This window comes from Anser cygnoides, chromosome 8 (assembly GCF_040182565.1).
Source record: "Anser cygnoides isolate HZ-2024a breed goose chromosome 8, Taihu_goose_T2T_genome, whole genome shotgun sequence".
NCBI lineage: Eukaryota > Metazoa > Chordata > Aves > Anseriformes > Anatidae > Anser > Anser cygnoides.
In genome coordinates this window covers 17,253,217-17,269,006 of record NC_089880.1, presented here as the reverse complement: position 1 = coordinate 17,269,006, position 15,790 = coordinate 17,253,217, and the positions used below count along the sequence as shown (strand labels likewise).

The following is a 15,790-nucleotide window of genomic DNA, read 5'->3' as shown; positions in this document are numbered from 1 at the left end:
GGTCAGAATCTGAGGCGCAGTCGGCAGGCAGCGTCGTGCTAGGCAGCGCGGTAAGTGAGGGCACGGCACTGCGTACCGAACAGTCTGGGGATTCCTGTGAGCTGTATCAATCAAAAGTGTGTTTTAAATTAGTCTGATGCAAGACCACGGGGCCTGCAGATGTCGTGCTGCAGCCCAGTGACCGAACAGGAACCCAGGGAGAAAGGTCCTTAGGGGTGCGGGTGCGGTGAGTAAATAAGACACGACCGCTCTTGCTTCTGCAGGGCGGTGCGTGAGCGAGTAGGAGCAACGCGGACAGGAGGTGAGAGCGGTGCTGGAGTGGTGTACGGTACGGCTCTGGGGCTGGGGGCAGCCTGGTGGGAAAGGGAGCGAGCTCAGAAAGGAGACAGAGGAGATATTTGAAGGCTGGGTGGTCTTCAGCTTCTACAAGGAGAGCCTGCAGAGCTCCTTCTGCTGCTGGGTCAGCCGTTTCTTGATAGGTAAATGGGGCGATTTGATAACCGGAGGCAAGCACCTTCTGAGGGAGAGCACAGCGCGCTGGATGCTAAAAGGCTAACAGAGACAGGCATAACACAGAGCTCACGGCTGATGGCTGGGAACTGAAATTGGGCAATTAGAAATAAGGCATGCATTTGTAACGGTGAGAGAGAGTAAGCACTGGAACAAATAAATGACGAAGGGAAATGGTGGATTCTATCCAAAATGTTCCCAGGGCTTGAAAGCTTCTCTGGAAGTGTTATGTTAGGCAAACAAAGGTTTAGCTTACAGTTACGTACAGTCCTCTGGGCTAAATACAGCAATAATAGCATATAGTGGTCTGCGTTGTCCCCCGGCATCAGTAATTCATAGAGAGAACTATGCAAACCTGAACTAATGTTCCTCATATGCTGAAACACTTGGGCACCAGCTGGACTCGCTGATGGAAAGTATGTAATGCATGTATGTATTTATACATGTGGAGCATATACAGGGATGGTGCCTCCTGGCCGGAGAGCTACTTCCTCTTAAGTATTCTGAGAGCTACAGAAGATGTTGGAGTCCACAAGTGATTGTGAAGAGTTTCTTAACCATGGGATTCAGCATCTCAGATACTCTTCAGCTGGAAACTGATGGACTCAGATCTGGAAACATTTCTACTTTGTTTATGCTAGGTAGTAATTCGGGTCTGCAGGGCGGATTGGCTTGTGTGCAGCACTGCTCGAACTCTGCTCTCCTGTACCTGAAACTGGTGATCTTGGCACATAACCAGTTTGGGTATTTTTGTGCTGCTCTTCTCTTGCCGAGGTAGTAGGTCAGATCTTTCTGCTCCTCTTGTTGAAGATGCATCTGAAGAAGTGACAGGGACAAGTAGAATGGATGGAGTAAGTGCAATGGGACGCTCTCCAGTAATGAGTTTATAAGCAACATGTTTTTTTGTTTTTGTTTTTTTATAGTGGACGGTTAACCTCTGGAACTCTCTGCCACATGATATCATTATGGGTAAGAGTAAATGTGATTCTAGGAAGGATTAGAGATCTCAGGGAATTTAACTATTTAGTTTAATGTGAATCTATAAAATCCCTTGTTCTAAGGTCTAAAAGCATTTTGTAGCAATGGGGTCTAATGTAGTGGGCTGTTTATTCTATAACTGTTTACTAGGAAACGTATTTTGCTGTAACATCTGTTTCTAGCTACTTTTAACAACAGGAACTGGTGATTCAGAGGTCTGTTTCTAAATTTAATATGAGAAGGAGCGTAGCACTAGCTGGAGGAACACCGAGGGTGTGTGTATCAAGGGGAGGTGGTGATAAAGGCAGAACGCACCCTGCCTGCTAAAATGTGTCATTGTGCCTCTGATTGCAGGGCACAGATGCTGATACACAAACCGAGGATACATGCGTCAGAGTAACAAACTGGTTTTGAGCATTCAGCTTTTCAGGGATCATGCTTGTACAGTGTCACTCCATTGTATTTAAAGGAATTGACCTGCAGAGAAAATGCAAGGCCTTTATTTTGGGGATTGATGTCTTTATAAGTGGACAGAGGAAAGGGAGTGAAGCAAGGAGATTTAAGATGTGGAAGGAAGAAGGCCTGGCTGTGTTTTTTCGATAAGCAAAAGTCTCCAGTTTCCTTTATTAGCTACCTCCTGACGTGTGTGTTGGAGAAAGCTTCTATCTGCTCTTACATTGAGTTTCAAGTGTTTCTAGTTTCATTACTCTATTTTTCCCCCTCCATTTTTTTCCCCTTCCCAAAGATATGTGCAAGCACACACATGCACAACCATAACTTTACGACACATGCATCTGGTAGCTCCTAATAGACAGAAATCCTTGACAGGCAGGTACGAGTACAGGCTGTAGGCAGTTAGGCAGGAGCGGCTCAGCCAGCCTTGTTGGCACCTCAGTATGCTCCTGAGGTATCACCTGGACAACAGAAAACTCCTCTGTGTTTGTTGCTGTTTGTGTCCGCACTGAAACACATGTACGCGCTCAAAGAAACCCAGTCCGTTCCTGGTCATCTCTCGTGACCCATGTATTTGCACTCTCCAAGAGTCTGTGTGGAAAAGAATCTGCTGATTTGCAGAGAGTTTTAAGCAAAACAGAGGGTTTTAACAAAAGTTTTAAAACTGGAGCAAGCGCAGGAGATCAAGCTCTTTAGCTTCTCTGTCCTCCCAAGTACAAATGGTTATCCTGTGGTCGTTCCATTCCTGGCCCAAAGGTGGGACCAGTGAGTGGACTTCCTTTGATCTGTGCTAGGATAAAATTAGCAGCTTAGTGATACCTCCCTGGGCTGACTATTTACCTTGATGCAGTACTATGGCAAAGCAATCAAGTAGGGATACTGGAACTTTAAATAGAGGAAAATACAGTGTTAAAGTCATAGATGCTACGAATTAGCTCTGAAGAGCTGCACCAAGACACAGGATAAGCATGATAATTTGTGGCTCTTGTATGAAGGCAGTTTCTCCCTGCATGCAGTCACTCCAACACAAATTCTTTGTTGTAGAAAACACTAAATATTTGGGAATGTTGAGCCTGAAACACAGATGATATACTGCAGCAAAAGACTCCCATGGGATTTTTTTACGAGACAGATTTTATTTGTTAAATGAGTTTTCAGTAGTTGTTCAGTACATGCTATTGTATTGCTTGCGTGATGTCTTACAGTGACACTGGTCTGATCTGGACTGTGATGACTGTGTAAATTGCATCACTTACTAACTGTGGAAAGATGGCTTGGTCCGTAAGAGACATCTGTGTATGTGTGCGTTTATATTGTAATCGTAAATCATAAATTAAAGACGTTCAGTTAATGCCACATAGAAGCTGTATTCACAGCTCTTGCTGTTCCTGTCTGCCCACAGGAGTTCCAGGAGTAAAAACTGATCACAGAGGAAACTGAAGCTGCTTTTGTACTTTGTTTGAGGGGGAGGAGTAATAAAATAAGTTATGTAGTCTAAGACATCTTGAAAATTTGGACCTTTAAGTGGTCTTCGGGCTTTTACCAAGGAACGTGCTTTGGCATTTTGGTTTTGTGTATTAGAAGACACTAGAGATCCCTTGGCTTTAATTTATAGCAGCAAAATACAGTTATTTCTCTATATTTTGGCCATATTGGTTTGTAACATATGGTTGTGGTAATTCATAGCTGTATACCCGGTGATTTTCAGTGACTTAAATTACTAAGAAGAAATAGTTTGGCCTGTGGTGATCGGTGGGATGGTGTTCTAGCTGGCAGGGGGACCTTGTCTGGGAGCTGGAGGATCGGACCTGTGGCCTGTTTGGCTCTGACGGTGACAGCCGCCTCAGAGGAGGCCAGCACAAAGCCCCAGCAGCTGGCTGCAGCAACGTGACCTGGAGATTCTCAATTTCCATCAATTGTCCCTGGCTGACCTTTGCCTTCGGTGCAGAGCTCCTAACTGTAAAGCTTGTATGCAAGTCTAACACTGAAAGTTTGAACTTTACATGTTAAGCTGCTTATGCTTTTGCTCACTGCAAAGATACTGTCATTGTAATTCTGTGTTACACAGTGAGGGGGTAGAAGAGGTTTTATTCACATCTCTGTTCAAATTGCAGCTATTCACAAACAGCAACTCAGAAGAAAAGTTATTTTATATAACTGGCTAATTTCAAGCGTGCCATTACACAATTTTTTGGTTAACGGAAGGCAGTGAAGATTCCTTAATAAAATGACTCACGGTCACGTTGTTACTCATATTCATATAACTAAGATCCTGTAGTCTAAGTCTTTTGGCCTTTACATCCATGAGTGTTCTGACTTTTGATGGGGGGTTTGTTTTTGTTTTAAAGCCACTTCATGATTACTCATTTCATTTGTTTCTTGTACTTACGCAGCCAGTTGTATCTTCCCCCTTTAGTGTTGGAAGTACAGCTCTATTACAGTCCATTCTCTCCTAACTTGACAGAACAAGTATCAGTGACTACGACCAGCTTCAGCACGTAAGTCTCTGCAGAGGGCTAAGAAGTGTTATTATCAGATTAAGTGCAAGTAGAAACCTCCACTGTGCTCCCTACTTGGGATGCACGGCAGTAGCCTGTGAGGCCCTTGTGCTGCTGAAGACCGTACACGGTGTCTCATAGCTAGATAAAGGATCCTGGTGTGGTTGGAGTGAGTGAGCCACTGTCTTAGGCTTACGTTTGAACCATGGGGAACATACAGATCTGAGGAAGAGCGCTGATAACAGAAGAGAAAAAGTGTATTTGTGAAAATTACACGTATGTGGAAACAGCAGATTTTTCTGCTATTTTATATTTTGCGATTATATCTTTGCTAAATCACTTTTTGAAACGGAATCACATGATAAGGAATAATTGCAACACACTGCTAATACTTTTAAATTCTTTGTGGATGTCTTTAATTTGTGACTCTTCCTGTGGTCAAAATGTTGCTAATATAGCAGATAAAAAGAGCTTAATTCTTGTTTCAAGTCCATGGCATAGACTTGAAGTTTTTTCCTTTTACAGTTGGTCAAGCTTGAAACTATTGCCTTCCTGAAACACTCAGCCGTGTTATGCAGTATGAAGTCTGACACAATTCAACTGAATTTTGGGGCTGTAATCTTTTTCAGACAGGGTACTTTGATTACACAATGTACGATGCAGGAAGGCCTTAATACAGAATAGGAAGTAGAATCTTTTGTGCAATATAAGTGTAAAGTGCTAGCAGAGTCTAGGTGTTTGTCCAGAAGTCACAGTCTTTTTGTTTGATTAGCAAGGAACTCTGACCAAGACCCAGAGCTGAGTGCTATGCAAGGGGCTGAATGAGGAGCACAGAGCATACAGTGCAAGCGTTGTGAAAGGTGGTGGCATCTGATGCATGGTGTGATCAGACAGAGAGAGGACACCCCTAATGAGTCAGGAGCAGGATTGTCATAATGGTCTGTCATTTAAAAAAAAAAAAGAAATTAACCCAAGGATAGTTCTGCTGCTCATATCAGAGCAGGCAGCACAGCAAGCCATTAGCCCTATTTTGGGACAAGACTGCAAGTTCCCATCAAGCCTAAAGAAAGATGCTTGTCCGACTGCCTGTCTGACAGCTGTCCTACTGGCCCTTCCCTTTCTCAGCTCCAAACCAAAACAGCCTGCTTGTGTGTGGTGAACATAGATCCAGCTCTGGTATTGGTGCGAAGTCCGTGTGGTCCAGAACCAGTTCACTGTGGACATGGATATGGCTGCGTCCACGTGCAAAAACCTGCAGCTTACAGCAGTAGCTCGTAACCTTCTTCGAGTCACCATTTGGGGTCTGTTTTGCAAGGTGAGTTGTTGCTGTGTGGGTGCCCCAAGGTTTGTGATGAGGCAGAGGGTGGTCCTTCGCTTTGGCTTCCTTAAAGGAGGGGCATTCAGTGAATGCTGAAAGGAAGGACTTAGTAAGGTTTGGTAATCCGAAGCTGGTTGCTGGTTTTACATCTAGGAGATCAGGTTTATATTATTAGCCCTTGAGGAACTTGAAACAGAGATTAGAATTGCTGTTCAGCCTAAAGGGGAACAAAAACTATGGCAGTGTTCTGGGCCTTGATAACACTTTTCTTTTTTTTTTTTTTTTTACAAAAGATATGAGACATAATTTGGCATACAAAATTTCTTGGTCAAAAACAGGCTGTTGCAAAACTTTTATTATAAATGAAATGAATGGTTTTGTTCATGTTTTGGTCTGGCCATGACAAATCCTAAGCTTTCAACTGTCAGTTTATGGGAATGTAGTCATATGTATATTATTGCTGTACGCCCACGTTTGCAGGCAGCCATCCAAGTGTTCAGATGAGATAGCAGGAACGTACAAATAAAGCAGCTGGCTAGTTGTCCTGATGTTCTTGACTAGATCCTTGTTAAGATGCTGCTAGTCAAACTAATGAGTAGATCTGGCATATCAAAGACTGTTTGCATTAAGCTATACGTGGCTGGTGTTACTGTGGGCACTTTGGCCATTTTGTGTTTTTGCTTTTTGTCAAGTCAGTAACCTCAAACACAGAGTGAGCGCTGAATTAACCCCTGCATGTCCCTGATAGTTGCAGGTTGCCTCTAGGCTGTCTTGTACGAGGTTGGGGGCTGTGTCCCACCACCCCATCACCTGGGGAGTGCCAGGTAAGTCTGTGCATGTCTGGGGGAGAGGAGCCCGTCCTGCCTGCCACCCTGCAGCTCCTCTTCTGGGCCCTTATGAGACGAAAGCAGTGTTGGCTCCATTGCTCCTGCTTTGCATATATGAGTAGGTGATGCCCTGTCCTATGGCACATGCTTCTAGAAATACCGCTGGAAATGAAGCTATGGAGTAACTTGCCTTAGGACAAGTCCTGAGTCTTCACCTTGTTCTGCACAGGACAAGGACAGCGAGGGGCTGGCTCGCACCTCCCTTGGATTGTGCCTGGTGGAAGTCAGAGCCAGGGCTCTGAGATCAGCGGTGAGATACTTACATGAGCTCAGGCTTTTCATTTACCCTGCTTCTTGAAATCTTGGCATGCTGGGGGAAAGGCTAGAAGATGATTAAAAGGAAAGAACCCTTCTCCCGGGTCAGTCTGATGCTAATGCTTCGTTGCGAGCTTGCTTTGCTGTGTACCTGAGCTTTACTCAGAGCCTCCTGGGCCTGCTGGAGGATGTGAAAATGATCTGGTTTGACTGCGTGTGGAAACAGTGGCAACAAAACCCTGACTGATTTGTTTTCCTCCAACGACAGGGCAACTCTCCTTTTATTTCAGAAGCAGCTGGGGAGCGGCTGTTGTGCTGTTTTACTTGCCAAAACTAGCTCAGGTGGCAAGCACGTGGGGTGAGGGGGAAGCACTGCCTGCACAAAAAGAAAAGCTTCCTCCATGGACTGGTTCACCCATTTGGCCAGCCAGGCAGATTGCACGTCAGTTGTAAAGCCCAGACGGTGAGATGGTGCATGACTGGATGTCTGTGAAGGTGGCTGCCAAAAAAGTTATTACGAGTATGTGGTCAAGGCTGTAGTAATCGTGGCGAGGCGATAAGGTCTGGAAAGGGAGCAGCAGTTGCAGTGGGCGATCTTTTCCAGGAGGCATGGATTTTATGCTCTCACGTGTGCTGAGGAGAGCATGCGGCTGGATTTCCTGCTGGAGCTGGAGTGAGATCTGTCCACAGATGAGGTGGAATATAATTTCTCTTTTCTATAATCTTATTTTGGCTATTTGAGTTAAACTGCAGTACATACTCATGAATCTTCTTTGTCAAGACAGATGTGACTGGAAAAGGTAGGTTTCAAGAGCTGTTAAATTTTGTGCCTTTTTTTTTTTGAGATAGTATCGTTCTCAAACCAATAGGAAGGAGTATATAGGAATGTTGTAACTATGAATGGATTTATCTGGACATAATGTTAAGACTTTTCAAAGATATTTCATAAAATATTAAATTTGACTATGCTTTTAACCACAATCTTATTCCACTTTTTCTGGAAGCCTGATGGTTTTTGTTTTCTTGCTGTAAGTTTTACAGCCATGAGCATGCTTATCATCACCTAACAAATAATCACGTAGATTGTAAGCCTTCTGGGGCAAGGGTTGTCTGCCCACCCTCTGCAGGAGAGCCCATGGTGCAGAGGTTACAATTCCAGCTGGAACATTTGGGTCAAATCATAATATAAACTTAACAATAGTAAATATTTAAATTGGAGGTCGTGTGGGTATGTTGGTGCTGGTGAATAGCAGCAAGCAACACAACTGAGCCTTACTGAACCTTTTTGCAGAGCTGGAAGCTCGCTTGTTAGGGCAGGTATGCAGCAGTCTCAGGAAAGATGGCAAGTCTTTTGGAGCGCTTCATTCTGTTTTTAATGCAAGATTTTGAATGGGGTTTGGGGAAAATCCAGCATAAAAACAAAGGAGATTGTCTGGATCTGAGTAAAATTTCAAAACTCCAGCCTCCAAAAGATGTGTGGTAGCATAATCCCTTTTTTATGCTTAAGTACTGAGATTGAAGTACACACCCTGAACCAGACAATTATGGGACTAAATGGACTTAAGTAAATAGCTTACCTCTTACGGAAAGGAGCTTAAGTTTAGACGAGGAAAAAGAAATAGAGTAATCTTAAATCTCTTTGAGGATAAACACTTGAGCTGCAGGCATTTTGTCCTGGCATGAAACCACTGAAGATTCAGCTATTGGAAGCCTGGCAGGAATGTGGTAACATTAATAAGTCATCCTTCATCTCTTGTTCAGAGTTTCAGAGAAATCATCGTTGTTACCCATCTGACAGACATCTGAAGCACGGAAGATCTCTTTGCTCGATAAGGAGCAGGTAGGGTTGGGAGCAGACTGTCAGTAGGTGTCTGGTGTCTGCCTGGGGGACAGGACAGGGACACGGCGTGGCGGGAGGGGGATCAGAGGCTGCCTGGTAGTTATCCTGAGTGGTTTCTGTGATGTGGCTGTACAGCTTGAGTGAGGAAGTCGCCCCTTCTCCCGGGGGAGAGAAGAAGCTGCATGATGTTTGTGTGCGAGCTTAGTCTGAATTTTGTCCCTTTAGAAGTGTGCTTGCACATCCTGGTTCTCAGCTGCGCTGGCACACCTTCACTCTGCTCTTGCCACAGAGCAGATCTTGGCAGAAATGAGGAACTTCGATATGCAAGTAGGAGGCTGGTGTTTACATGCAGCTTTTTGTGTCGCTGGGCGCTTCTCTGTGTGTGTTTTAATTTGCCTTTGTTTTATTATTTTTTACTTAATTTGTGTGACCTCTCATACATCACTTTTAGCTGACGAAAGTGTCAGTGGGAGTACTTCAAATGCAGTATTTCATCTGTGGGCAAATCGTCTGTACGAAACTTGTTTAATATGTAACCCAGTGAGAGTCACTGTGTTTGCTGTTCTGTCTGCACAGATGAACCAGCGCAGGTAGGGAACAGTGGACCCTGTGCTTTAGCTAAAGGAACTTTGTCTGCTCTTGGCCCTCGATCTCCATGAAGGTGCTGTAAATGTTCCAGAGCAAGGTTGCTGGCACATCCATTACAAGTGGAAAAAAAGGAAAGTAGTCACTGAAAGTAACTGGCTTCAGTTACTCAGTAAATTTGCTTACTTCATTTCTAAACCATATTCCCATCAGAAGGTAAACCTAGATTTTAAGTACCATGAGTCAGGGTGGAGGGGTAGCTCCCCTCTCAAGAGGGACTTTTAAAACCTACGGCAACGTGAACTGCAGTGATAAGTCTTGTTTTCTTTGGACACTCCTTCCTATTCTTGCTGTATGTTTAGGGTGTGTAGTTAAAGGTACTAATATCTCCTGTAGTAAGATTCATATCTTCACAGGCTGTGGCTTAAAATCACCAAATGAGCAACTCATTGCCAAGTTCAATTTCTTACAGCTTTTGAAGTTGCCCCAGTTCCAAGTGAAATTCAGAACAAGATGAGACAGAGGCTGGCAGCGTGTGTGGCTGTAGATCAGAAAAGAATATTTTTTCAGAGCAATTGCGTGAGTTGCTGTGTGCTGTTTCTACCCAAGATCAAGTAATTTTATATAAGCATCTTCATAGCCATGTGAGCTTACTTATGTTAAAGCAAATTTAAATAACATCTCAGGGTCTAAAACCAACATTGAACCGTTCTGCTTTTCAGATTTCTGAACTAAAAAGGAAATACAGTTTTAGTTATTTTTTTCCCTTTTTGTCCTCCAGTCTGCTTAATGACTTCTTAAATTGTATCTTTTTTTGTGTGTGTGTGATTAAAAGCAGGCTGTAGGGACTGGAATTGCCAGATGTGCTTTTATTTTGGTGCAGTTTGCTTTTGCATCTTGATAAATTCCCCAAGTGCTCTGGTCAGTAGAAGCACCAGATGTTTTCTGTGTGTTCCTGCACTTCTGATAGCAGTTGTGAAAACACTGGAGAAACATCACTGGCTACAAGATAGGAGAGCAGCAGATTTTGATATGGCAAAGGGATTAGATGTCTAACTCTTGAGTGCAAACAGCCGTTATAGTTTATTGTGTGGTGTAACTTCCAGTTACGTTGAATGCCCGTGTCAGCACAGGTTAAATCAGCTGCAGGAACTTTGCGTTGTGTCTTTGAGAGAGCTTTGTTGGACTGTGGGTCTTGAGCAGGCGAGGCAGGCTGCCTTGTGAGGATTACTGGTTGGGATGTGCCTTAGGAATTATCTGCAGGGGGGTCCAAAGTGTCTGCTCCCTGCCTTTTGCTTTACTCTGCTTAGGTAAAGGAGAAAACACCGCTGGGAATTTGATCACTGTGCCCCACTGTCGCTGTTTCCATCGCTGGTGGTGTGTGTCCTCGGGTGGACCAGTGTGGTGTAACGACAGTGCTCCTAGCAGCGAGCTAGGGTTCGGGGTGCCGTCATCTGCGAGGTCCATTTGTTACTCTGCTCTAAGATTTCTGTCTAGGCAGTTGTGCATTACAAGATTCATGTTCTTCCGGAGAGGAGAAATTGCCTGTCTACGTCTGTGCACTCATGGGCTATTGCTTGGAGATATGAGTAAGTTCGGTATTTAACCCTGCTGAGGTCCAGCCTCATTATTCATACGTCTGGGATTCCTGCCTGTCGCCTTGCTGGGTGGCTAGCCTCGGAATGGTAAGATCACACGTGGTTATCTGACTTGAACCGTATCGAGCCTAGTTATCGTAGCAAGCTCTTCAGCAGCCACAGAGACCTGTGCAGAGGGATGCTTGAGGACCACTCTCCTGTCCACTCTTTTCCTTCTCCTATTTCCTCTCTCACTCCCTTTATGGTCTCTGATGCTACTGACTTGCGAGGAAGGAGCACAGCGTTGCTGAATGTTCAGCTTGGGATCTCTCTGAGCTTTTCAAGGTCAAAAATTGACAAGTGGTATTCTGGAGGAGGCTGAGCCCCTGCACTACATCCTGAAACCTGGGGATAAATGTGAATAAAATCTTAAGCTTGTACTTTTGGTCAAAGCAGCACCTCTCGTAAGAGAATTGCTCTGGAATAGCGCAGCAGGCAAGCGGGAAGTGGTTCGTTTTCTGTGCTCAGTGGAAATGGAGCCCGCATGTGGCGAACACCGAGTTAATTGTGTTAATAGCCTCCGGGTGCCTTTTGGGAAGTAGTCAGAAATGCAACGTCGGACTTCTATCTTGAAAGTCATCCTTAAACAGACCTCTGGTGATTTACAGCAAGGGAAGAATGATGTATGATTTGAGAGTTTATTGTTAGGGAAATTATGGCTGCTAATACTGTTTTTTAAATACCACATTGATTACAAAACCATCTGTGTAGGAGTGATGTATAACACTAGACTTCCAAAGAGCTGATAAACAAGGAAGATTCAGTGTAAACACTTAAATAGCAGGATCCAAAAGTAGGTTAGATTGTTATACAACCTGAAAAAGACCGGTTTTGGAGGGCAGAATTTTTGAAGACTTAAAAAAATAAATAAAATTATAGAACATTTTTTGTAAACGAGTACTAATTTGACATCAGTTCTATAAAGCAAGAATCTTATTTTTGTCTCCAGCGTACTGGAGCCTAACACGTCTGTATGCAGTCTGAAAGGAACTAGGTTTTGATAGTTTTTCATTTACTGAATCACTGTCAGTCTGGTCAATATTGTTCATAAAGATGCTGACTCTCCAGTTGGGGAATTTATTTGCAGTCTATATCAGAGAGATTTTATATTCCCTTTAAGGGAATGTCCAGAATTATAGTCGTGCAATTTGAGCAGTGGGATGGAGGAGTCAAAGAGATGGGTTAGCTGCGTGTGTTTTTGTCTTCTGTTTCTCAGTGAGTGCTAGTTAGTCCTTCTCCTTAATCGCGTAAGTATCAAATAACAGCAATGTATTTTTCCATGTGTGTGTCTGTGTACGCACGAGTTCTATGTATACTTAAAGGGCATCGTGGAACTGTTGTTCTTTAGTTGGAATGTTTTTCTCTATAGGAAATCTACGTTCAGCTTTGTTCTTGTTGCTTTCCCCTTGTTCAGTTATCACCAGTTTTGTACACAGAACATCTTGCGGTACGCCGTCTCTAAAATTCTACCTTTGAGTTGACATGCAGTTAATTTTAAGAAACCCAAATAAATATCACATCCTGTAGAAATTTGCTTAGCCTAAAATATAAAATAGGTCAACACAGTAGCAATATGCTCAGTCAAGGGGTAGCCAAACAAAAATAAACGGGCCCATGTCTTGCAAAGTGATCCACAACTGGTGGATTTGGTAGATAGTGGATGTTTTAGGCAGTGGCTTTAAGAAAGTAGCAGTGAGTAGGAATTCCTGTCATTCTAATTTGCTGGGGGGTAAAAAAAAAAAGAGGATTTTTTTCCACAACAGGTTCTTTATGTGAAATCTGTCTGATCTTCCTGACACAAAAGCACTAACAGGGAAGTATCAGATACCACAAGCCACACTGTAGTCCTTGTGCTCTGATGTCACGTATATTTTGCAATACCTTCAGCTGCTAAAGGAGCAGCAAAAGATTTCAAACAGTAGGTAAACACATCTTTAAGAATATGTATGTTGTATTTTATTGTGGAATGTTTATTGGATTTTTCAGGGAACAGAGGAACTCAATGCATAAATCCATATTTAGCTGAATTTTGGGTTTTGTTTTGCCAGGATGCTTACAAATGGAAGAGAAGCTGTAGCCGCAATTATACTGGTTTTGTAACTTGAGTCCTGTCACGCAGAACAAAACACAATAATCCACTGTGGAATAAAGCAGCAGAGTTAACTCCTTTTTCTAAAACGATCTGCTGCTTCTCCACAGCTATCTGGAGGCAGTGCCTCAGCAGCATACAAGGAGCAGCAAACCAGGCTGCAAAGCTGTAATATTCCGGGTTACAGTGGCAGGGACAATCTCCATCCATCGCTATTAGATCCCAAAGTCTTCTGGTGTCTTGGTTAAACCTCCTTCAGTTTGTTCTAAACTTCTTTTATCTCAGGAAATGAATAACCAATGCAGGTAATGCATGTGTCTGTGTGTTCAGGAAGCATGCATTCATTTAGTTCCTTTTGTGAATGCTTATATGCATTATTTTACATGGGCTTTGGGGCTCCTTACACTTCTTTCTGTGGGACAAAAAGAAAAAGAAAGGATGGTGTCATCTTCTTGATTGTTGCAGGTTGCCTGTGGATCCACTGATACTCACTGCGCCCGGGCTGGGATGCCGTTCTTATCACATCCAGGGCCAATTGTCTTAATAGGATATTGCAGAAGTAGAAAAACAAAGGAAGTAGAAATGGCTAGTGGAAAGAGATAATAAAATATACAGAGGAAATAAATTTAAACCTATGGTGGCTTGATCAAAAGCAGGAAAGCAAAGCCTTTCGGTTATGGGAAAACTTTTCTTCTCCTTAATTTCCTGTGGGAAGGGAGCAAATGCGTTTGGTCACAGCACTATTTTTTTTCTTTACAACTAGAAATGTTGTGTGTGGGCTCTTTGTTGTTTTGTTTTTGTTTTTAGTTAATTCTTGACCAGTTGCAGTGACAAGGCTAACTCAAGAATCCCCTTGTTTCCCGAGACAAAGTGGGCTTGTTCAGAGTCTTGGGAACCTGAGGGTAAAACGAGAGGTTAATGTGCTGTGATTCTGGTTTTGTTTGTTTTAATTTTGAAGTTGCTTTAACTTTAAATACGATGTTAAAATAGGAGTGCCAGTGAATTACAGGGGCAGACAGATGAAGTTTTTATCAGTAAGTACAGGAAGAAGTAGGATGTAAATAAACGTTAGAGTGACATACCAATCTGCTGCTTCCTTTTCCTCTAATTTCTGTATTTAAGCTAGAATGGTTTCTTAGGAAATAATCCCAATGTACCCACTTGGTGTTTCAGCATTTATAGACTGAAATTTCTTAGAGCAATTCAACAGGTTAATCACATTCTGAGCTCTACCATAGCTTTTCCTTAAGATTAATGAAAAAATTATAATTGGATAAGAAGTGTGATTTAATAAATTTGTTATTAGCGTTGCTGACTTAACATGGACCTGTGACTTAGAACAATTGTATTGTCATCATCAGTTCTCACTGCAGTTGTTTCTTTCTATAATGCATTTATATAACTGCAGAATAAACCTTGTGGGTTTGGTTCTAGAGCTCCATAATGTTTTAGCAATGAAAAGGAAGGTAGCACTCCTCTGCTTTCAGAATTTAAGCTTTTCTACCTTTGGAGGTAGCAAGAAGCAGTTGAGCTTGGAACAGTTACATGTGCTTACATCGCAGCAATTCTTTTCTCAAGAGAGAAACCACCCAATCGATAGCTGCAGGTAATGCATCTGGAGCTAGGAGAAGTTGATGTTATCCTAGAAAGTCATCTGACTTACAGGACGGGAGACAAGGGTTTGAGGGGAAAGAGGATCATTTGATCCTCGTGCTCTGTTGAGGCCCAAGGTCCACTTGGTGCCTTTTGAGCTGTAAGGGCTGAAATAAATGCATGTTTTTAACGTGAAAAATCAGATATTTTGGCTTTTCAGCTGCATAATACTTTATTCTTCAGTTTGCTGAGCTGCCGCCTTACAGTTCTTTGTGTTTTTTTCACTGGTGTTGTGAATGGAGCCCACACTGGCCTCAAAGGCAGAAGACACAGGACAGTGAGTCACGGCTCGTGCCTGCCAGATATAGGCTGAAATTTCCATCTGTTTTTTTCTTGCTTAGCCGTCACTACGGCTTGTCATGAAACCCCAACCCCAATGTGGCACCCTTGAAAGGAGGTGAAAATTAGCAATGAAAATACATAATACCTAATCCAAGAAATATTCCAGACAGTGGACTTAGAAGGCAGGTTTAAAAAGTTTTAAATAGTTTAACTTTGGATAAAGTAGCCCCAAAGCATTATAACACTTTTGGATCTGTTGTTCTGAGTACCTCTTAATGTTTTGACCTCTCCTGGGCATGTGCAAGAATAAAACAAAAATTAACTTCTACGGTTAGTAATTTAGTAAAATCAAAGACCAATAAATGTAATGATGGATTTAAGGGGGAGAAATACCAATTTTATTTGCAGTTTGTCAGTCAGAGCGTGTCTTTAGACTGTGTGTAGGTTTACAGTTAGCGTTTTGGTTTTTAAGGCTCAGAGCATTTATGTATCTCAAACATGTGAGGAGGGAAACCTGCTTTCAGCTCCTGGAATTGATTTTGCTATCTAGAAGAAGGTCTGCCTCTCTTCTATGATGCACAAGGCTTTAGGCAGTAATACCACGCAGGTTTTTTTTTTTTAATGTGTTTTGTAACTGCTGATCTCTGCCAAAACGGCAGTTCCTTTGTGAGTACCGGTAACTTCAAGGAGAAGACATGTTCAGGGCATTGAATGTAAAGCTCCTGTTGTATCATGCTGGCTACAGCCTAACGAAGAGGATTATACCAGCTCTGTCGCATTTCCTAACTTTTTTTTTTAATTTTGT

At 42.8% G+C, this 15,790-nt stretch overlaps 1 protein-coding gene across 7 annotated transcripts in view; it reads left to right on the top strand.

Annotated features, from left to right (window-relative positions):
• LRRC8D (leucine rich repeat containing 8 VRAC subunit D) overlaps positions 1-15,790 on the top strand; it is a 50,876-nt gene that overhangs the window by 27,197 nt on the left and 7,889 nt on the right. For 3 of the 7 annotated variants that reach the window (XM_067001215.1, XM_067001217.1, XM_067001216.1), the window contains exon 3: positions 1,434-1,479. The exons of 2 other annotated variants lie outside the window; for them this stretch is intronic. In XM_067001215.1, coding sequence (XP_066857316.1) covers positions 1,476-1,479 — 4 coding nt within the window. In that variant the 5' untranslated portion in view covers positions 1,434-1,475. Of the gene's footprint in view, positions 1-1,433; positions 1,480-7,674; positions 7,700-8,272; positions 8,740-15,790 lie in introns of those variants that run through there. 2 more of the 7 variants (XM_013177949.3, XM_048059060.2) reach the window with 2 other exon arrangements.